Raw genomic sequence first — 18,852 nt, forward strand, 5'->3', positions numbered from 1 at the left:
CTCCACCACTGGACTCCTCTTTCAGGATCAGTTTGGCGCTCATCTGCCGGACGAACCCGCATGGGTGCGTTCCGTGAAGCGATGTGGCAGCCGTCACTGGAATAGTGACAATTCACTGTGCTGTATGTACCTAGCAAATGGATAGCCGTGAATCATCGATTAGTTAGAGATTTAAATGTGCCTGCCTTGTGTTGATGTAGTTTATTGTAGTTTATTGTAGTTTGCTATGTCGTTGGATCAGGCAGCGATGGGCCCTAAGGTGGAACCCTAGGAAGTAAGCTGGAATTACCCCGCGGGGAGCCAGACTGGACAGCGCCATGGTTGAGGAGGTAGAGGAGGAGGTGGCTCTACCAACACGAGGTGTTCGTCCCTCTCCACCGGTCAGTCATGCATGAGTCTCAGCCGGAGTTGCGGTCCGCATGTGAACTTTTCACCAATTCAATTGCGTGACCGCCCTAATAAGTGTCTTTGGGAGGCATGTTTGCAGGGAGTCGGAAAATTATGGAGAACCGCGATAAGAGACGGACTGACTGTATCGACAAGGCAGATAAGCGTAGGGATGGATGCATTTCATAGCCCGAACTAATGGGCTTGTCTGATCATTATTGACTTATCGTTCTGGGTTTCTGCTTATCAGCGCGGTCTCGGACCGCGCCCCTTTTAGGGCGTTTAGCCCGACACCGGAGTCTCTTAGTGAAGGAGTTTATCGAGCCTGCTCAGCGGTGATTGGTAGATTCCGTCTGCCTCCCCAGTTCAACGATGGGTCCTTTTCATGTGCAAGTCTGGAGAGAGTGGGAAGAAATGCTGAGTGGTGAAAGAAAGCAGGAAAGAAAGGGAAAAGATGGTCATGGGTGACGTGCGGGGGAATTAAGCATTCCAGTAACTTAATGAGTCCGGAGTACATACGGACTGACTGACTTCATTGCACTATTCCAAGTTGCTGGGAACATTCCTATCACTATTTCACCATCACCACTTCCTCTTCCTCTTCCACCTCCACCTCTATTTCCTGTTTTACTCACTCTATTCATCCCATCATCCCCATTTATACACTCCCTCCTTCCTTCCTCTCACCTTCCTTCCTCTCACCTTCCTTCTTTCCTCGCGGGTTACCCTGGTCGCATTCGCTACGCTCCTCTTCTTCTCAATTCTAGTCACCACTCTACCTGACCTGCGATGACAACCTTTGAGTAGAAGCTCTCCTCTCAACTCCCATCCATCCATCAATATGCGTCAAGCCTCTGTGGATGCCAATGCCGATGAGGCGTTGGCTCGCATGGGGTACAAGAGCGAATTGCCGCGCAACTTGAGCATGCTCAGTATTCTAGGCCTGTATGCGAACGATGAACTGGACTGCGGTTGGAAAGCTTGACTGATGGGAGAAAACAGGTCCTTTGCGATCATGGCCGCGCCCTTCGGTCTCAGCACCACCCTCTACATCACCCTCACCGATGGCCAGTCGGTGACCATCATCTGGGGCTGGGTCCTCGTCACATTCATCTCCCTCGCCATCGCCGCATCGCTTGCTGAGATCTGCGCCGTCTATCCTACCGCCGGAGGTGTATACTACTGGAGTGCCATGCTGCCGACCCGACGCTGGGCCCCGATGCTGTCCTTCATCGACGGCTGGCTGACGCTGGTTGGCAACTGGACCGTCACCCTCAGCATTACCTTCTCCGGTGGTCAGCTGATCCTGAGCGCCATCTCCCTGTGGAATGAGGACTTTGTGGCCAACGCGTGGCAGACGATCCTCACCTTCTGGGCGGTCATTCTTGTCTGCGCGCTCGTCAATATCTTCTTCTCCAAGTACCTGGACCTGATCAACAAGGTGTGCATCTATTGGACTGCGGCTAGCGTTATTATCATATTGGTTACTCTCTTGACGATGGCGGATCATCGTCGGGATGCTGAGTTTGTGTTTGCGCACTACGACTCTTCGCAGAGTGGCTGGTGAGTTTCCTCTTTGGCATGGAAGGGTTTTTCTTGAAGCTGACAGATAAATAGGCCGTCCGGCTGGGCTTTCTTCGTGGGACTCTTGCAAGCCGCGTATACGCTGACAGGGTACGGCATGGTGGCCTCAATGTGCGAGGAGGTGCAGAACCCGCACCGCGAGGTGCCCAAGGCCATTGTCCTGTCGGTGGCTGCGGCCGGTGTCACGGGCCTGGTGTATCTGATTCCGATCCTGTTCGTCCTCCCCTCGGTGCAGTCGCTCCTTGACGTCGCCAGCGGACAACCGATTGGGCTAATCTTCAAGACGGCCACGGGCTCCGCCGGCGGCGGCTTCGGTCTGCTGTTCCTGATCCTGGGGATCTTGATGTTCGCCGGCATTGGCGCCCTGACAGCCGCCAGCCGCTGCACGTACGCCTTTGCCCGCGACGGGGCGATCCCCGGCTTCCGACTCTGGCGCCGGGTCAACGAGCGTCTGGACGTGCCCGTGTGGGCGATCGTCCTGTCGACTGCGGTGGACTGTCTCCTGGGGCTGATCTACTTTGGCTCCAGCGCGGCGTTCAACTCGTTCACGGGCGTCGCCACGATCTGCCTGTCCACGTCCTACGGACTGCCGATCCTGATCCTCATGTGTCGGGGTCGTCGCGCGGTGCGCGAGTCGAGCTTCTCGCTGGGTCGGTTCGGGTACGCGATCAACGGACTGGCCGTGTGCTGGATCGTGCTGGCGGTGGTGCTGTTCTGCATGCCCGTGTCGCTGCCGGTCGACTCCAGCAGCATGAACTACGCCAGCGTGGTGTTTGCCGGGTTCGCGGCCATCAGTATCGGCTGGTACGTGGTGTATGCCCGCAAGCATTTCACGGGCCCGCCGGTGGCGGAGGAAGCGGACGGGATGCCTGGGGTGATGACGGGGAAACCGGTGGATCCGGAGAATGTCCTGTCGGAGGGGGAGAAAGGGCGGAGCAGTAGCTCGGCGAAGAATTAATTCACCTGTTCCTCCGGGATGCAGTGGTTACCTCTTGTACATATTTATTCTGTGTTCTGGTATGATAACTGGTTCTGTGACTACTGCGTGTATGTGTACGCAAATATATCTTTGAGTATCTAACTGGCTATTCACTGGTAACTTAGCAATTACGAGTACCTCTTGTTCTAGATCCAAACACTCTGTAGAAGAATGAGGATTGAGATTATATGTACATCATAGAAATTGCCCAGCACCCCAGGCTGGCAAAGGATGGCATAGAAGAAGAAGTGGGGGAGCCCACAGAATCACGGGCGGGACCTCCGAGGCCGAAACAGCCGCGGTTGAGCCGAATCCGTCAGTCAGTCCATTCCAATCCAGCATCAACCGAACTACCTTAACCAACAACACTTATCGGCCTGACTGACCCTGCATGCTGCAGCCTCCAACAACACTCTCCTCCATTCGACACAATTTCCCTTGAGAGATCGGGTTCTCCATTTCCTCCCACCAATTCCACTCCAACTTCAGACTCCATTCGCCCCCTTCCCTCCCTTTCGTGACGCGCATATCTAATCGATCTCGCTCATCCTCGACCTCCGAAATCCGGGGAAGCTTCGCTTTCCCTTGCAATCCCAATCGCGCGACTAGACCACTCTCGCGATCTCTCTTCCCTCCTCTCACCTCAGGGTAAAATAAACACAACGATCAGTAGCTTCGAATTATCGCTCTGAATATCTTGTCGTGCGGAAGTCCCCCACCGATGCGGTACCCCCTTGCTACACCCACGACCGACTCCGCTCTCGCCGTTGCCTCCGCATCCGCACCCACCACTGCGCTCATGAAGCCACCCTCGACCAGACTACATTCGGGTTTCAGTTCGTTGTTGTTGTTGTTGCGCGTTGAATCATGTCAGACTCAGTGGGTGCGTTTGTCCCCCAAACCCTAGCATATTTTGGTTGTCATGTGTCTTGTAACGGTTCCGGTATTCCTTCAATCCCTAGGACGGTTGGATGCCGTCTCGCCCAGCGGCGTCATTATCATCCCGAGCTCCGCGAGATTTCTTTACTTCCAGCGCATTACACATTCCAAAACAAACGGTTGAAAGCAGATGCTAATCACTCTTCAGACCGCGTCTTCGTCCACGCCCTCAACACAGTTAAGCGGATTCCGCGGACGGGGACGGCGCGTCCGCCCGCCTCAGAGCGGTTGAAGTTGTATGGCTTGTATAAGCAGAGTATGGGTATGTTTTTTTTATCCCTTTGGGGAGGGAGTGAGGGCTAGGCTTTGGTTTGGGGGGAAGAACCCGTGGGGCGAAACCTTGATTTTAATTTCTTATGTTGATGTTTTCGTGGATCTGTAGAAGGTGACGTTGAAGGTGTCATGGATCGGCCGGTGGGGAATACTCCGGATGTGTTTATGGAGTGCGAGAAGTGGTATGTTTATTCTTCCTGGTCTTTTCTGCCTGCTCAATTTGGGAGGGGTTTCTGGGTTGAATGGCAGGAGGTCTCCAAGTTATTTGGTTTAGGAGTTTCAAATTGCTAATGCTAATGCTAATGCTGATACGTATGGGCTAGGGATACATGGTACGCCCAGCGCGGTCTCTCCCGCACCGAAGCCAAACGCCGGTACATCTCCACGCTGATCGAGACGATGCATCAGTATGCGTCGCAGACGGCCGAGGCTCGCGAGCTGGTCGCCGAGTTGGAGTTCGTCTGGGATCAGATCAAGTCGAATACCGCTTCGCTGGAGTCGTCGGAGTCTGGGTCGGAGGCCGTTCTGAGGAGCCAGGGATTGGCGGACTTCCGGTCACATCATGGGTCGGCAGGGGCGAGTGGTGGCGGTGGTGCTGCTGCTTCTGCGTCGGGGCGGCGCTTGTCGCGCGAGGAGTATGCGCGGTGGCTTCTTGCTACGTCGGTGGGGGAAGGCGAGGCGGCGTCTCGACATGGTGGGCGCGGACGTGGTCGCGAGGAGGGCTCGGGGCTCAGGGTGATGAGTCCTGTAAGTCAGCCGGGGGCGTATGCTCGGTCGCGTTCCAAGGGGTTTGGGGATGATGAGGTCGACCGTGACCATGAGGAGGATGAGGAGGAGGAGGAGGAGGAGGAGGACGAGGACGAGGAAGAGGTGTACGCGGAGGCTCAGGATAATCTTTATGAAGAAGAAGACGATGACGACCATCACCATGACGATGCGGAGGAGAACGACTACCGACCACAACCCCATCCTCACGAGGCAATAGAACCCCCCGATCCCCCGTCCAGAGGGAGGTCACGACGACCGCCGCCCCCCCCTCCCACCCCGGCATCCTGGCGTCGCCGCGTCGAGCAGGCCTTGACGACGATGACGGCCGAGATCGCCGCCGTGCGCGAGCAGATGGAGGCGCGCGCGCGGGCCCAGCGCCGCCGCTCGGGCGTCTGGGCCTGGGTCCGCTGGTTCCTGTGGGTGTGTTTCCGGCAGGTGATGGTGGATCTGGGCCTCCTGGGGATCTTGTGGGTGTGGATGCGCCTCCGCGGGGACCGGCGGCTGGAGGTCGTGCTCAAGGTTGGGTGGGCGGAGGTGAAGAATCGATTGGCGCGGACGAGGCCCTGGCGGAGGAAGAGGATACCTCGAGGTGATTCTTGAAATCTGAGACTCTCCCGTTAGGTGTTGGGTTCCTGTGGTCTCCATGTTCTCGTATATATTATATATTTCTGTTGTTTTGTATGTATGCATGGCGTGGACATCTTGATGGTGGACATGCTTTTTCTTCTTGTTGGTTCATCCTCCATCGAGATTTCTTTTTGTCTGTCGTGAGAGCCAGTGTACTGTGCACTAAACCACAATGTTATCATGTAGCAGCATCTAGACAGGATCACCACGCCACGCACTGACTACACACAAACCCCAAGGAGAGAGATCATCTTCTGATACCAAATGAATATTCCTGATGCTAATATATATACACACACACACATACACACACGAGAGCCATTTCGATCGGAAACCAATGGGCGGAAACACCTCGAAACATAGACCAAAGAAACTGGGAAAAACAAGACCGCACGGCCATAGAAAAAAGGAAATTAGACGTCGAAACTTGAACCCCTGCTTTAGTTCTTGTCGAGAATGGGCGTCCCATCCTCGTTCGCTTGCCACTGCCGGCCGGGATAGCGGGAGAAGATCTGTTGTGGGCGCAGGTGCACGGGGGTTTGATCTTCGGGGGCACCGGGGATGGTTTTCTTGAGGCCCTGTTTGTTGCTCGTTAATACCGGTTGCTTACCTCGGGGGCCCGAATCGCAGGGGACCCGAGAGAAACAAGGACAAGCCTAAGAGCGAGGGGAGAGGGGATCAACGAACCAACTTGTCGAACACGCAGGCGTTCAAGTTCACCTCGGCCTTACGGCAGTCGAAGAGACGGTGGTTGTTCTGCTCGAGACATTCCCAGTGGGCGGTGAATTGCTTGAGGCAGTGGGTGTTAATGTCCTTGATCCTGTTTGCGGCGTGGCCCCATTAGCCATTGTTTCCTGTCGCGTCTGCTGTCCTTTTGCAAGATGGCAGTAAGGGGGGTCAATTGAGAGTATGTCGCTCGCCTCTCCCCGGCAAAGGAGAGAGAAAGCTCCATTGATACCCCCCCAGAAAGAAATGGACCGACGTACACACTCGCGGCGCAGCGCGTCACCTTCCGCCCTTCCTTGAGACACTCCAGCTCGCCGCGGCCGTTGGCCTCGGCCTTGCACTTCATGAAGTCGTCGTTGTAGGCCCGGCACCGGTCGCCGATGAAGTAGGCGGCGCTGAACAGCGGGGCGGACGTCGCGCCGATCTCCTCCACCTTGGGGATGTGGTCGGGCATCGGCGTGGTGTCGACCAGCACCTGTTGGGAGAATCTGCCATATTTTTGTGAGCTTCAGCTTGACGACTTATGAGGCAGAAGGATCTGGAGCGAGTGGTAGGGGGGTTCGGGGGCCTAATTGGGGGGAATTGGTGGTTGCGAGGGTAGGTATATGTAGGTGTGGGTTTGGGGATTATGGAGGTATTCGGATGTAGAGAGTCACGGCGGCTGGCCGTTGTTAAGAGGAGGAGGTGAGGGGGGAGGTTTACCTGGACTCGCGGCGGGCCATGGTGACGGTTGTTTCTGGGGTGTTTCCGGAGAGGGTAGGTCAATGGCAATTGGGGAGGGTGGGATGCAATTCCGGAGGAGGAGGAGGAGAGGGCGGTTTTGGTGCGGGCAGTACAAGGTCGACGACGATGAGTTGAAGCTGCGGCGGAGAGGTTTGGAAGGTCGGTTTTTGCTGGGCGCTGATTGGTTGCGAAATGAGGGATTAGGTAATGCAAAAATATCCTATGCCTGAGGCATGAGAGGGCGCAGGAATTGTGGCCTTGGAGCTTTTCAGTGCCTCAGGCATTATATAGTCCCGGCGTGAGCTGACTGCACGTGACCTGCGAAAAACAAAGCGGTTGCCCCGAACAAAAGCGCTTCGAGTCGCAGCTCTCCGCATCGCCGTTGCTGTTCGTGTTTGTCTCGGTCTCGAGGTTTGCTGTGTAGGTCCTGGTCACTACTTGAGATTGTTGTTCCACGGGAAATAGATTTGGCTCAAGGGTTTCGCAGCTGTTAATACTTTAATCGCTGAGCTGTTCCATTTCTTTTCTGTTTGATACCAGCTCGGAGCTTGGATTCATTCTCCTCAACTTCACCTCAACCGGCCGAGACCCCTTCCTCTCTCAAACACAACCACACATCATGTCCCTTTTCGGTCAAACACCTTTTCAACCTTCGGGTGGCAGTTCTCTCTTCGGTAATCCCAGCGCGGACTCGAAACCCAGCCCCTTCGGCGCCAATGCTCAACAAGGACCTGGCGGTGGTATGTTTGGCAACGCAGGAACTGGCGCTGCTACGACAGGGACCGGTGGTGGCCTCTTTGGACAAAACACAGCAGCCGGCACCCAGCAACAATCAAATACAGGCGGCTTGTTCGGCGCCGCGAACACCAACCCGCAGTCATCGACCACAGGCGGCGGCCTCTTTGGAAACACAAATGCAAACCCGCAAAAACCTGCGTTCGGCGCATTGCCTCAACAAACACAGACGCAGCCTGCGTCAGGACTAGGAGGCGGAGGTCTGTTCGGAGGATTGGGTCAGAAGCCTCAGGGCACCGGTCTCTTTGGCCAGCAGGCGCAACCGCAGCAGCAGCAACAACAGTCAGGCCTGTTCGGTAGCTCCCTGCTAGGTCAACAGCAACAGCAACAGGTACCAGGGACACAGATGGGGTCGACGTTGCAATTCGGACAGTCCAATGCACAACAGCAATCGCAACTGGGGTCGAGTCTTTGGGAACCTGGACGGGCCGTTACGGGAGGTTGGTGCTCTATCTCGATTATGGTATCTTTCAAAATGTACTGACTATCTTCCCCCCTCTCACACAAGTTCACCGCACTGTTCCTATGCAGATTCAAATTGTCAAGGACAAATGGGACCCCAACAACCGCGCGTCCCCGTTCCGCACCTACCTGTACAACAACGTCGGCGAAGACGCGGCGCCCTTCTACCAGCCGGGACAGGGAGACGACGAGGCGAAGTGGGAGGATGCGCTCCGCAAACGACCCGAGCCGGGCTATGTACCGGTTTTGGTGCAGGGATTCTTCGATCTCGGCAAGCGCGCGCAGCGCCAGAAAGACTTCCTTACCATGTTGCAGACCCGGATGCACGAGATCAACAACTGCCTGACCGAGCTCCTGTCGCGGCATGACCTGAAGATCAGCGTGCGCATCGCCGAATGTCGGCGGAAACACCTCGTTCTCAGCAAGCGGTGCCTGACGCTGGCGGCCAAGACCCAGGTGCTGCGCAACCGCGGCTACGCGATGGATGATGCCGAGGAGGAGCTGCGGAAGAAGCTGACACAGCTGGAACGGTCGGTCTTCGACCCGTCGCTGAACGGCCGCGGGGAGGAGATCTGGGCGCGCATGCTGGCCATCCGGGAGCATTCGCGGCGGTTGCAGCAGGAGATGGAGCGGGCGGGACCCAAGGCCACAGCTCAGGCGGAGGATGAGTTGGATGAGCAGACATTAAAGACGGCGAAGAAGGTAAGCAGACAGATTTCCCGTCAGACAGGTGGAGTTTGATCGCTAACACATGGCGCGGTAGATATTGGACGATTACCACGTGCAGATTCAGCACCTACAGAAGGAGCTGGAGTCGGTGAAGAAGGATTTCGAAGAGTCGCAGAAGCTCCCCGGCGGCGGGGTCCATTTAATGTAGTGTTTTATTATTCTCATGCCTTTCTCTTTGAGTTCAATCTATTACGAAACGGGGTGTGCTTTCTAGTTGCTGCTTTCTTTGCTGGATTTGATTGGGGAGGGAAAGCAATTGACCGGAGTTTTCGAGGAGCTGGTATCCGCAACATTAACCTGCGCGCGTTTGCGCTAGGGATCCTTTCTTACTTATCGTTAAGCGCAAAGTCGAGACGAGGTAGAAACATACGCAAGATTTTCTCTTTCTAGGTCGAAAAAAGGAGTTCCCTCCAATGGGTCTAGTATACACAAAAAAAAAACAGGTTTCATGTCCACCACTGCCCTTGTATCCAGTATCACAGTCTTCTAGTCCGGTAGAAGGAGGATCTTCGGGTTCATCGAGCCGGATGGATGATCGATCGAACGGATGCTGTATGATTTACAGGAACTTCTTGACCAACTCGACGGCGAAGGGAGCTGCAGTACGGAGGCCTCAGTGTTAGCTTTGGATGGATGGGTGGGAAAGAGGACGGCGAGAGCGGGAAACATACAGAGGTAGAGGAGGACACCGCCGGTGATGGCCATGCGGACGGTCTGGTTGGCCTGGGCCTCACCAGCCTGTTGTTGGTTGTTAGCTCTGCTGTCCAGACTGTATGTAGCATGGCCATGGCCCTGGGCATGCATGGATGGGATCATAGCGATCGGGCAAGGAGAATTACCTTGATGTCCTCTCTGGAGAGCTGTTCCTGACCTGAAGGATGAGTGTTAGTAACTTGCTCTCATGGGTCGAAAGAAAGGATAAAGACCTACCGGGAGCGAACATTGTGAGAGATAATGTGTATGAAAAGTGAAAGAGAAAGCGAGTTGAAGAGTTGTGTAATGGCAGAGATGGATGGGCTGGTTTCTATGGTCTATGCAAATCAGCTTGAACCCCGAAGGAAAAGAGATTCTGCCGAGCACGGACCAACCTGCGGAGGCGGAACGGATTCCTCCAGCCCATCCTTTACTTGCCTTTGCGGCGCCGCCAGTCTCTTTTCTTGGATTTCATCCATTTCGTTTCCTTCGTCAATCGTCATCTGTCTGTCAGTTTCCGGAACTTATTATATTACTCACAGGAGCAAAGCTTGAGTCAGGAGAGAAGTTCTTCTTTCATTGCGATACTGCCTCAGGCTGGAATCTACCTACAACAAGTCCCTCCAACAACCACACCACACATCCACATCTCCCTGAACCACCAACCAACACAACACCTTCCAGTCCCCAGGACACTCTCACCGCACAACCACACAACCACACAAACCCACAGACTCTACCAAGATGTCCGCACCCAACAGCCCAGAACAACAACGAGCCGCCTCCCCGGTCCTCGAAGATGAATCCGCCCGTGCCCCGACCCCGGACGCCGGCGGCGAAGAAAGCGACCACCCCCAACCCCAGCCCCAAGACAACGCAGCTGCCTCGGAGCTTGAAGACGAAGAAGATGACGACGGCAAAGCCCGCGACTCGGACGACGAGTCGATCCTGTCGGAGGTCGACGAGGCGCAGTTCGAGGATTTCGACCCGGAGAACGTCGACATCGAGGACCGCCCGCAGTTGGCCATCGACGAGGACAACCTGAAGCTGATCGGGCGGCACAAGCGCAAGCGCACGGAGGGGGCCGAGGGGGAGCAGTCGAAGCGGAAGCGCGAGGGCCGGCGCGAGAAGAAGAGTCGGCGGATGCGCGAGCTGGAGGACGGCGGCGGGGCCAGCGACGAGGAAGGCGGCGCAGGCAAGGCCGGGCGGCGACGGGCGGGCGCGTCGAAGAAGAAGGAGGTGATGCCGGAGGATGATGAGACCTTGGATCCTGCTACGCGTGAGTTTTGGGTCCCCTTCTTCTTGCGGTGGAAAGAGGAGAATCCGGGTGGGTTGCTAATCTTGATGGGACCTGCAGGGCGGAGGAGAGCGCTCGATCGAGCTATGGATGAGGCGATGAAGAAGCCAACTAAGAGACGGTTCCGGAAGGCGGATGGTATTGTATGTTTTTTCTGGAAATGTTTTACGCTGTTTTGAGAGGGGGCGACTCTTAACTAATGGTTTACGGGGTATAGGATCTGGAACAAATGGCCGATGCTGAGATCGAAGATATGCGCAAACGCATGACCCACGCCGCACAGATGGATGCCATCAACCGCCGCGAAGGCAAGCCCGCCATGCACAAACTCAAGATGCTCCCCGAGGTCGTCTCGCTGCTGAACCGCAACCAATACGTCAACAGTCTGGTGGATCCGGAAATCAACCTGCTCGAGGCCGTCAAGTTCTTCCTGGAGCCGCTGGACGACGGCTCGCTCCCCGCCTACAACATCCAGCGCGATCTGATGACGGCGCTGGGCAAGCTGCCGATCAACAAGGAGACCCTGATCGCCAGTGGGGTCGGCAAGGTGATTGTATTCTACACGCGCAGCAAGCGACCGGAGCCAGGTATCAAGCGCATGGCGGAGCGCCTGCTGGCCGAGTGGACGCGTCCGATCCTGCAGCGCAGCGACGACTATTCCAAGCGGGTGTACCAGGAGGCTGCTTTTGATCCTACGTATGTTTCCCCTGTTCCCCCTCTTGTTTGCCGCGGTTCCGTCTTCGATCGTTCGCTTTCGATCGTTTCGATATCGCAGTTTCTGTACTCTCTGCTAACTTCAACCAGTCAACTGGGCACATCCCGTCCCAAATCGGCGCAAACGTCGGTGGCGGAGGCGCGCGCGCGCGAAATGCTGCCCCCACGACTGGCGAACCGGGCGCGCGCCGACCTCACTCACACGAGTTACACGGTGGTGCCGCGACCGACGATGGTACAGGAGAGCAAGTTTGCGCGACCTTTGGGCGCCAGCGGCGAGGATCGATTCCGGAAGATGCGGGCGCGACAGATTGCGGCATCCAAGGGATCCCGGCGATAGCGGAAGGTGGTTGTGGTTGATGGTGTTGGAGGTGTAGCTTTTATTGCATATGTTTTTATCTTTGCCTCGTATTCGATTTATTTACGGACGGGAACGGCGCAGGAATTGGGAATGAATTGTAATCATTTAATTTAAAGCTTACCAAGTAGGTGACTAGTGCGGAGAGGCGAGGCGAGCAGACGGAGGAGAAGGCAGAGAGGAGAAATTTTGACAAGACATGCGATGGATTGATCAGCCCATAAGGCTAGATTAGACTAGACCAGACTATGGACAACAAAATCGATCCGTTCCTATAACACCCGGTATGTATACGGGGGGATTTTGATGGTACGAGTGAAGCTGCAACAAGCCACCAGGGTACGGTACCAGAAAAAGCACGAGTAATCGCCGTCTCGGCAGGCAAGTTCCGAAGTGATACTATGGATAGATTGGGCAGAACCTATGAGAAAGGGTGAAATTCGCTCATGATGACTTGCTCAGAGTCGACCAGCAAAGGCCGCGGAAACACCGAGTCAGAGCCGCAGATCCCGTTGCGGGTTCGCAAGACGTCACTCGGGTTTTGCTTTGCCGGGGCGACTTGTTCGCCTTTGGCCTTATATCCCCGCCGGCGTCCTACAATTTTGCTTCTCACTTTCCCACGGTCTACAGTTCCTTTTGCACACACTCACTGCACATACTTACCGTGTTGGTGTGAAAATAATTGAGAGCATCTAATCCCCATCCCCATCTACATCACCGCATCGATAACACAATTGCACCATGAAGATCCTCACCAAGGAAGAAGAAGATGCTCACTACCGGTAAGCTGTCCCCTCCGCCCCATCTCGCTTCCATTCTTGATCCCCCCCCCAAATCCTCAAATACTCTCACACCCTCAATCGCCAAGCAAGCCTTTACTAACCTTCATGTCCAAACAAACAGCACCGTCCTCAAAGGCGGCACCATCGGCGGCGTGCTCGGCCTCATTGGCGGCGTGGCCGGCGTGCTGGCCTTCAGCAAGCGCAGCGCGACGATCCGGAACCTGACGCTGCCGATGAAATCCTTCCTGGTGACCTCGTCCGGCACGTTCGTGGGCATCATCGCGGCGGACCACGCCTCGCGCGACTTCGAGGCCTCCCGCAACGCGAGCCAGGTGTGGTACAAGGACCGCAACGAGCGGCTGCGCCAGGAGGAGCTGGCCTCGCTGTCCACCTTTGATCGCATCACGACCTGGGCCAAGCGCGAGAAGTACAAGATCGTCGGCGCCACCTGGGTGGCCTCCATGGTCGGCAGCTTCGCCATGGTCAACCGGAATAAGTTCTTGTCGTCCAGCCAGAAGATCGTGCAGGCCCGTGTGTACGCCCAGGGTCTGACGTTGGCGGTGTTGGTGGCGAGTGCGGCGTTTGAGCTGCAGGATCAGAGGCGCGGGAAGGGGTTGCTGGATAAGGCGAAGGCGGAGAAGGAGGCCGCCAAGCAGGAGAAGAGTGAGGCCCCGGCGGGTGGTGATCGCGAGGAGACTGGGGATCTGTGGAAGGATATGGTGGCTGCGGAGGAGGAGCGGTTGAAGCGCAAGAAGCAGAGTCTCTATGAGCATGATTATTTGGAGGGGCATGCTAAGGCGGAGGAGAAGAAGGGTCAGTCCGAAAAGAAGGACGAGGGCGAGAAGGAGTAGATGTCTTTTATGGTGGTGTTGGTGCTTGATAGACTTACTTGGAGTGGTCTGCGGGTTTGGACCACTTTCCTCTTTTTTTTTTTTTCTTGCTTTCTTGCCTTCTTGGCCGAAAAGATTTGGGTGCCGGGTTTCACGCTTTCTTAATGCATGCTCATGAGTGTTTATATCTTCATCAATGTATAACATCTGTCTGGACTTGTGGATGTAGGCCGTTGTATAGATGGATGGGATTGAGGGGTTTTGTTAAGGGTTGAGGACTTCTCTACGTCTAAGTATAATTGAGGAGCTACCAAACGGATCTTGAGGATGACTCTATACCTCAACTCTCACATTAGGCTTTACAGACATGCAAATGATGTACTCAGAAAATCATTATAAACAATACAAGAGCCCAGGTCAACTCAATCTCAATCACATTAATTAAAGTACACTCTGTCCAGACTCAAGAGACTCATGCATCCCATACTGCAGGCAATGCCCCACATGACATCATAAGCATACACATATCACGTCAAGCACCATTAAGCACATCAAGCAATTAAGCCATTAAACAATTAAGCAACGGTCTTCTCGGATTCCCCGGAACTCTGCCCCACCCACTGCGACTCCTCAAGATTATTCAGCTCATCCTCCTCCTTGTCCAGCTTCAAATTGGTGAGGTAGAACAGGTTTCCTCCGATAAACGCCAGCACCGCCACGAACCCATAGTTCCAGATCAACAACGGGTCCGTCGACAGCGCCGTCAAGCCCTGCTGGATAGCCGAGGAAATGGCATTCATGAACAGGTACAACGATGAGACTGTCCATCAGATTAGCATGACTACCCCTAAAAGGGCGTGGCATAGCAGCTTACCTAATGACTTCATGTTCTTCGGCGCCTTGGTATAGGCATACTCGTACCCCGTGATCGAGGTGAAGATCTCCGAGAACGCGATCAGCACGTACGGCACCGTCTGCACCCACACGTTGATTGGCGCTGCCTCGTCGCAGGTGCTCGGATGGTCGCCGCAGGGGCTCAGCTTGTAGATGTAGTACTGCGTCACGGCTGCCGCAATCATCGAGGCCGCCGCCAGCAGATACCCCACGTAGATGCGCTTGATTGGCGTGAAGTTGATGCCCATCTTGCGCAGACCTGGGTACACGAACTGGTCCATGATCGGGATGAAGATGATCAGGGCCAGCGGGTCCAGGTTGTTGATGATGTCGTTGGGCACCCCGTGAAGCTGCATCGTGGCCGCCTGCGAAGTCAAGTTGTTGGTCATCTGGCCGTATGCCAGCCCTGTTCAACTCGTTAGCGGCGTCGACTTATGGGATAATATAAAAAGAGAGAACCCACAGTAAAGAGGGTACCATGCAAAGACCGCGCAGGCCTTGACGGCGCGGCGCACTTCGTCCACCCACTGATCGTCAAAGGTCATCCAGTGAGGCTTGTTCTCCAACTGGCTGGGCTTGACGCTATCCCAGAACTCGGTGGACTGGCATCGCTTGACGCTGTGCTCTGTCAGTCACGACTCCCCTAATGCACAGACACAGGGTACTCACAATACAACAGGGTTCCAGGACCACTGCCCCTTCAGGGCAAGTCCCCACAGCTTGAATGCCTTCGCTGCGACGGACCCAGTCGGGGGTGTCACATGGTACTTGTTACGGCACGCGAACAATACCAGAGGACAGAACCCGAACATGACGGTCGGTAGCAGGTAGGCCAGCCAGTAGCCGACGTACTTCTCAGCGTACACCATGGCCACTGATCCAATCAGCGAACCGACGTTGATCATGAAGTAGAAGTACAAGAAAATGCGGGTGATTGTCTGCGCTGGATCGACGATGACTCGCTCCCCTGTCTTGGGGACGGTCTTGACCCAGAGCTTGGTCTCGCGGTGCTGTTCGGCAATCAGCGGCGAGATGTTCGACTTGAACCCACCTACACCGATTCCGAAGCAGACCAGGCCGACACAGAAACAGGCAAGGGCACCGTTGGTATTGGTGATGACTTGGGGGATGGAGGAGATGATAATGATGATATGTCCTAGCATTGCGAAGGCGATGGCGACCTGAATCGTCTTCATCCGGCCCCAGTATTCGTCGGCGATCCAAGCACCCAGAATGGGCATAACGTAGCACCAGAAGGTGTTGACTGTACACTTCTGTTAGTCGTTTCTAGAAGAATGACCGTCGACGCAACTTACAGGTGGTTAGCGCGGTGGATGTTCGTTGACCCTGACCGAGGGCTCCGGACTGCCCACTGCCTCCGGCACCAGTGTCAGAGCCTGCAGGCAGAGGCTGCTGAATGAAGTTGGTATCTGATGGATGTTAGCAGCGCTCATAGAGACGGCCAGATATACGTACAGACAGCAGTTGTTCCGTAGTAGGAGAACCGCTCGCACAGCTCGACGAATGCAATGGTGTAGGCAGTCCACTTCACTTTGCCCGCCACACGGCGCAGGCTTTGCTCCTCCTCCGCCGTTGGTATCTCGCGGCCATCATCATCGTACCTGGTTGCAGTGATGACAGCGTCCTCTTTCTCTGGTGTCCGAAGTTCTTTTTGAGGCACGTGCGCTTGGGCGACGTAGACGAGGTCGTCAGGACCGACGGGGTCGCTCATGGTGTCAGATGGTGCAGAGGAGTACACCTTACAACGACAGCACAAGTGTAGAAAGAGGAATTTTCCGCGGATCGAGAACAAGAGTTTGTCCGGAGTAGAAATATATAGGAAAAGACAATAAGTAAGGAAGACAAGGCATCTCGCCCCATTCAGATAAGAGTCGCCCCCCGTCTAGCGGGGCTAGCATTGGGTATGCTCCCGTGGAGTCGGCTATCAGCAATCCACCCAGAAAGACATGGGGAGAATGGAGATAGCCAATAATTAGTGTCAACCTCTGGTGGGTACCGTCTTACCCCTGCTTGCTAGCATGGCGATGTCTGCTGGACAGGGAAGGTATCCCATACCTTTCCCTAGCGGCTGTAGTGTCTTTCGAGAAACCGATGGCCTGTGGCAAAGAAAAAGGTGGAACACAGAGCATTCCATATGCAGCAGTCAGATGGAACACGGAACTTCCTGCCGGGGAAATTGAACCTCCAAGAGACAAACGACCTCACATTCTCGAAGCTATTCCTCGCCAATCCGCTCCCTCTTGAGGTGCATGATATGCGAGCGCTTTCGAGCTTTATGGCTCTCGCCAACTGATCGTGGGCACCACCGATGCCCTTTGCGTGAGCCCTCTGGAGCGGCATTATTGTCCCACTGATCGCGCCAGACAGCGAATTGGGTACACCGGCTAGTCAGACAGCGGGGGAGCTTCATAGGCGGGTTAAGTCTTAAGCACGCCGGAGGCCCGATGGAACATCCACGGGATAGTCTTGGCACGAGCCTCTGAAATGTGCGATCAGAAGCCTAGAGTACGCAGCCAGGACCATTAGAAGCGGTGGTGCCAGAATTCCAGCATTCGCAGTTTCGTCCCCGACTTTCTTGCCTAGCCTTTCATCGGCTTACTTCGAAGCCTATTAGATTCAAGCGGCAGCGTTAGTGTCCCTCATCTCAGATCAACGCATGCATTGTACGCGAAGTCGACCAGAGTATACCGGTGGACTAGTACATGCGACGGTGTAATGGAACAGCGGACGAGTATCCACTAGGCGGAACGAAGCAAGGATTCCTCTCCTGAACCATAAGCGAAAAGTGCGTGCAGGATGGCCAATCGGACATAGCCACCGTGTCGATGCAACCTCGACCAGCGGATGGCGTTATTCTGCAGATGAGTAGCCGGCTTGGATAAACAGGAGAGAATGACACCATTGCGACCACTGATAATGCTATATTCGATAGACCAACCAACGTTGACTTGACAGCGGAGAGTGGAGCCAAATCGCATCCATGGCTGTCGAGTCCGGTCTTGGCAGTGGAGCTTGCTCTGAAGCCAATTTGGGGCGGTTGGCCCAGAAGATTAGAGATAAATCTCTCCGTATCAATTGGTCACCAACCAAGTTCATGCTGCTGAAAATGATAAGCATCCTTGAAAATCAGGATGAGGCACGCCTGATCTCACTCATGGCGAAAAAGCTGAGATAGCAGGTTTCGGCTGAGTTGCTTCAATGGCAATCGAAGGAATATGGTGCCGTCACGTTGCTCCAGGCAGCGAACATTTGTACTGCGCGTCCAGAGTCAGGTGAACGTCTGCCACCACGGAAAGTTCCGAGGCTCTTACGTACTGCGCACATTCACCATCAGGTACCATCCGCTAGTCATTCCTGCAGACGCGTACAGAAGTAATTCACGTGCCGGGTGATATCATGGGCCAGTGTCGAGGCTCTGACAGGGCTCGACAGAATCACGTCTTGAACAGATTCTTCAAGGGAACAAGCTCTATTTCAACAATTTCCAGGAGCCCATGAGCTGCATCCGCGGCCAAACCCTTTTACTTCTGCAGGATTGCGGGGATGACCAGCTCGTCATTCAACGGCTTCACAATTGGATATTCGACTCTGGTGTATATCAATCGTTATCACCACGATTCGCGCCGATGTCGGATATAAATAAGCTAGGGGTGCATAGTGAACGCCATGGTACCCGGTACTCGCTATTATTCGTCAAAATCAGACACCGGTTGGGCCGGTCGAGTCGTAGGGCGTGACCTTTCCTGTTGCTGTTTAGGTCGTCGGCTTGGTCGAAATACGTGCGATGGAGACATGATACATGATTGGAATAGACAGGGAAAATGTCAGCATCAACGTATACCGGTGAATTGCCACGAACTCCTCAGAACAGAGAACGTGCCGCTCAACCCAATCGTCTGCTAAGATGGGATTGTGCAGTATTTGGATTGGCCTCTTCGGCGGCTTGCATTCCCTCTACCATATTCCCGCCAATAAGCGGCTGGATCAATATGCAGCCCCGGCTGACGGGCCGACACTAACATTAGACAAATTCGCGACTTCGACAATTCACAAGGCACGTCAATAACATGGTTCCCTGACCAACGAAGAATGACCGTGCCTCCGATCACTGCGTTTCTCCAACCTGATGAAGACCGAACGGCTCAACTGATGCAAGCCGCGTTGGGCGGCTTGCTCAGCGAGGTCCGGTACCTGCTCTATGGAGTCTCTCCGGATTTACGCGATCAATCTGGCCGCACTGCCTTCTCCTGGGCGGCATCATTTGACCTAGC

At 55.0% G+C, this 18,852-nt stretch overlaps 9 protein-coding genes across 9 annotated transcripts; 6 read left to right on the forward strand and 3 right to left on the reverse strand.

The window, feature by feature from the left end:
* Nucleotides 1-846: 846 nt before the first annotated feature.
* Nucleotides 847-3,085, forward strand: BO82DRAFT_349568 (putative GABA permease). The gene is made up of 3 exons (XM_025633898.1): nt 847-1,332; nt 1,390-1,950; nt 2,005-3,085. The coding sequence occupies exons 1-3, from the start codon at nt 1,229-1,231 to the stop codon at nt 2,927-2,929; spliced, it is 1,590 nt and encodes a 529-aa protein (XP_025497228.1). The 5' UTR covers nt 847-1,228; the 3' UTR covers nt 2,930-3,085.
* A 240-nt stretch (nt 3,086-3,325) lies between these two features.
* On the forward strand, nt 3,326-5,801 carry BO82DRAFT_388107 (acyl-CoA-binding domain-containing protein). The gene is made up of 4 exons (XM_025638359.1): nt 3,326-3,833; nt 4,038-4,151; nt 4,272-4,344; nt 4,486-5,801. The coding sequence occupies exons 1-4, from the start codon at nt 3,818-3,820 to the stop codon at nt 5,528-5,530; spliced, it is 1,248 nt and encodes a 415-aa protein (XP_025497229.1). The 5' UTR covers nt 3,326-3,817; the 3' UTR covers nt 5,531-5,801.
* Nucleotides 5,802-5,807: 6 nt separating this feature from the next.
* Nucleotides 5,808-7,245, reverse strand: BO82DRAFT_349570 (coiled-coil-helix-coiled-coil-helix domain-containing protein). The gene is made up of 4 exons (XM_025633899.1): nt 6,986-7,245; nt 6,544-6,771; nt 6,245-6,377; nt 5,808-6,135 (listed from the first exon to the last, which is right to left on the reverse strand). Exons 1-4 carry the CDS (start codon nt 7,003-7,005, stop codon nt 5,998-6,000), a joined length of 519 nt encoding a protein of 172 aa, XP_025497230.1. The 5' UTR covers nt 7,006-7,245; the 3' UTR covers nt 5,808-5,997.
* Nucleotides 7,246-7,373: 128 nt separating this feature from the next.
* On the forward strand, nt 7,374-9,309 carry BO82DRAFT_1379 (putative nucleoporin). The gene is made up of 3 exons (XM_025630039.1): nt 7,374-8,241; nt 8,310-8,965; nt 9,027-9,309. Exons 1-3 carry the CDS (start codon nt 7,626-7,628, stop codon nt 9,138-9,140), a joined length of 1,386 nt encoding a protein of 461 aa, XP_025497231.1. The 5' UTR covers nt 7,374-7,625; the 3' UTR covers nt 9,141-9,309.
* Nucleotides 9,310-9,342: 33 nt separating this feature from the next.
* Nucleotides 9,343-9,935, reverse strand: BO82DRAFT_427842 (uncharacterized protein; the record flags this gene model as incomplete). Its single annotated transcript, XM_025640392.1, has 4 exons — nt 9,343-9,589; nt 9,664-9,730; nt 9,832-9,863; nt 9,923-9,935. 4 exons carry the CDS (start codon nt 9,933-9,935, stop codon nt 9,552-9,554), a joined length of 150 nt encoding a protein of 49 aa, XP_025497232.1. The 3' UTR covers nt 9,343-9,551.
* A 202-nt stretch (nt 9,936-10,137) lies between these two features.
* Nucleotides 10,138-12,297, forward strand: BO82DRAFT_1411 (transcription factor SPN1). The gene is made up of 2 exons (XM_025630073.1): nt 10,138-11,125; nt 11,200-12,297. The coding sequence occupies exons 1-2, from the start codon at nt 10,430-10,432 to the stop codon at nt 12,034-12,036; spliced, it is 1,533 nt and encodes a 510-aa protein (XP_025497233.1). The 5' UTR covers nt 10,138-10,429; the 3' UTR covers nt 12,037-12,297.
* Nucleotides 12,298-12,795: 498 nt separating this feature from the next.
* BO82DRAFT_349572 (HIG1 domain-containing protein) lies at nt 12,796-14,084 on the forward strand (the record flags this gene model as incomplete). The annotated part of the gene is made up of 2 exons (XM_025633900.1): nt 12,796-12,836; nt 12,958-14,084. 2 exons carry the CDS (start codon nt 12,796-12,798, stop codon nt 13,685-13,687), a joined length of 771 nt encoding a protein of 256 aa, XP_025497234.1. The 3' UTR covers nt 13,688-14,084.
* Nucleotides 14,085-14,088: 4 nt separating this feature from the next.
* On the reverse strand, nt 14,089-16,467 carry BO82DRAFT_1430 (putative MFS peptide transporter). The gene is made up of 6 exons (XM_025630089.1): nt 16,037-16,467; nt 15,877-15,990; nt 15,230-15,824; nt 15,024-15,178; nt 14,541-14,966; nt 14,089-14,486 (listed from the first exon to the last, which is right to left on the reverse strand). The coding sequence occupies exons 1-6, from the start codon at nt 16,290-16,292 to the stop codon at nt 14,242-14,244; spliced, it is 1,791 nt and encodes a 596-aa protein (XP_025497235.1). The 5' UTR covers nt 16,293-16,467; the 3' UTR covers nt 14,089-14,241.
* A 1,818-nt stretch (nt 16,468-18,285) lies between these two features.
* On the forward strand, nt 18,286-18,637 carry BO82DRAFT_1599 (uncharacterized protein). The gene has a single exon (XM_025630249.1). The coding sequence runs from the start codon at nt 18,403-18,405 to the stop codon at nt 18,598-18,600; it is 198 nt and encodes a 65-aa protein (XP_025497236.1). The 5' UTR covers nt 18,286-18,402; the 3' UTR covers nt 18,601-18,637.
* The last annotated feature ends 215 nt before the right edge of the window (nt 18,638-18,852 follow it).

This window comes from Aspergillus uvarum (assembly GCF_003184745.1).
Source record: "Aspergillus uvarum CBS 121591 unplaced genomic scaffold BO82scaffold_1, whole genome shotgun sequence".
Classification (NCBI taxonomy): domain Eukaryota; kingdom Fungi; phylum Ascomycota; class Eurotiomycetes; order Eurotiales; family Aspergillaceae; genus Aspergillus; species Aspergillus uvarum.

Bases quoted from the DNA above. Each gene is read 5' to 3' on its own strand.
- BO82DRAFT_349568 (XM_025633898.1), top strand. From the start codon at position 1,229: ATGCGTCAAGCCTCTGTGGATGCCAATGCCGATGAGGCGTTGGCTCGC. The intron at 1,333-1,389 runs GTATGCGAACGA...GGGAGAAAACAG, and splicing joins ATGCTCAGTATTCTAGGCCT to GTCCTTTGCGATCATGGCCG. The intron at 1,951-2,004 runs GTGAGTTTCCTC...ACAGATAAATAG, and splicing joins GACTCTTCGCAGAGTGGCTG to GCCGTCCGGCTGGGCTTTCT.
- BO82DRAFT_388107 (XM_025638359.1), top strand. The intron at 4,152-4,271 runs GTATGTTTTTTT...GTGGATCTGTAG, and splicing joins CTTGTATAAGCAGAGTATGG to AAGGTGACGTTGAAGGTGTC. The intron at 4,345-4,485 runs GTATGTTTATTC...CGTATGGGCTAG, and splicing joins TTTATGGAGTGCGAGAAGTG to GGATACATGGTACGCCCAGC.
- BO82DRAFT_349570 (XM_025633899.1), bottom strand. From the start codon at position 7,005: ATGGCCCGCCGCGAGTCCAG. The intron at 6,378-6,543 runs GTACGTCGGTCC...CGCCGCAAACAG, and splicing joins ACGCGCTGCGCCGCGAGTGT to GATCAAGGACATTAACACCC. The intron at 6,136-6,244 runs GTTCGTTGATCC...AGCAACAAACAG, and splicing joins CCTGCGTGTTCGACAAGTTG to GGCCTCAAGAAAACCATCCC.
- BO82DRAFT_1379 (XM_025630039.1), top strand. From the start codon at position 7,626: ATGTCCCTTTTCGGTCAAACACCTTTTCAACCTTCGGGTGGCAGTTCT. The intron at 8,242-8,309 runs GTTGGTGCTCTA...CTCTCACACAAG, and splicing joins TGGACGGGCCGTTACGGGAG to TTCACCGCACTGTTCCTATG. The intron at 8,966-9,026 runs GTAAGCAGACAG...ATGGCGCGGTAG, and splicing joins CATTAAAGACGGCGAAGAAG to ATATTGGACGATTACCACGT.
- BO82DRAFT_1411 (XM_025630073.1), top strand. From the start codon at position 10,430: ATGTCCGCACCCAACAGCCCAGAACAACAACGAGCCGCCTCCCCGGTC. The intron at 11,126-11,199 runs GTATGTTTTTTC...TACGGGGTATAG, and splicing joins TCCGGAAGGCGGATGGTATT to GATCTGGAACAAATGGCCGA.
- BO82DRAFT_1430 (XM_025630089.1), bottom strand. From the start codon at position 16,292: ATGAGCGACCCCGTCGGTCCTGACGACCTCGTCTACGTCGCCCAAGCG. The intron at 15,825-15,876 runs GTAAGTTGCGTC...AGAAGTGTACAG, and splicing joins ATCCACCGCGCTAACCACCT to TCAACACCTTCTGGTGCTAC. The intron at 14,487-14,540 runs GTAAGCTGCTAT...TCTGATGGACAG, and splicing joins GAAGAACATGAAGTCATTAG to TCTCATCGTTGTACCTGTTC.
- BO82DRAFT_1599 (XM_025630249.1), top strand. From the start codon at position 18,403: ATGTCAGCATCAACGTATACCGGTGAATTGCCACGAACTCCTCAGAAC.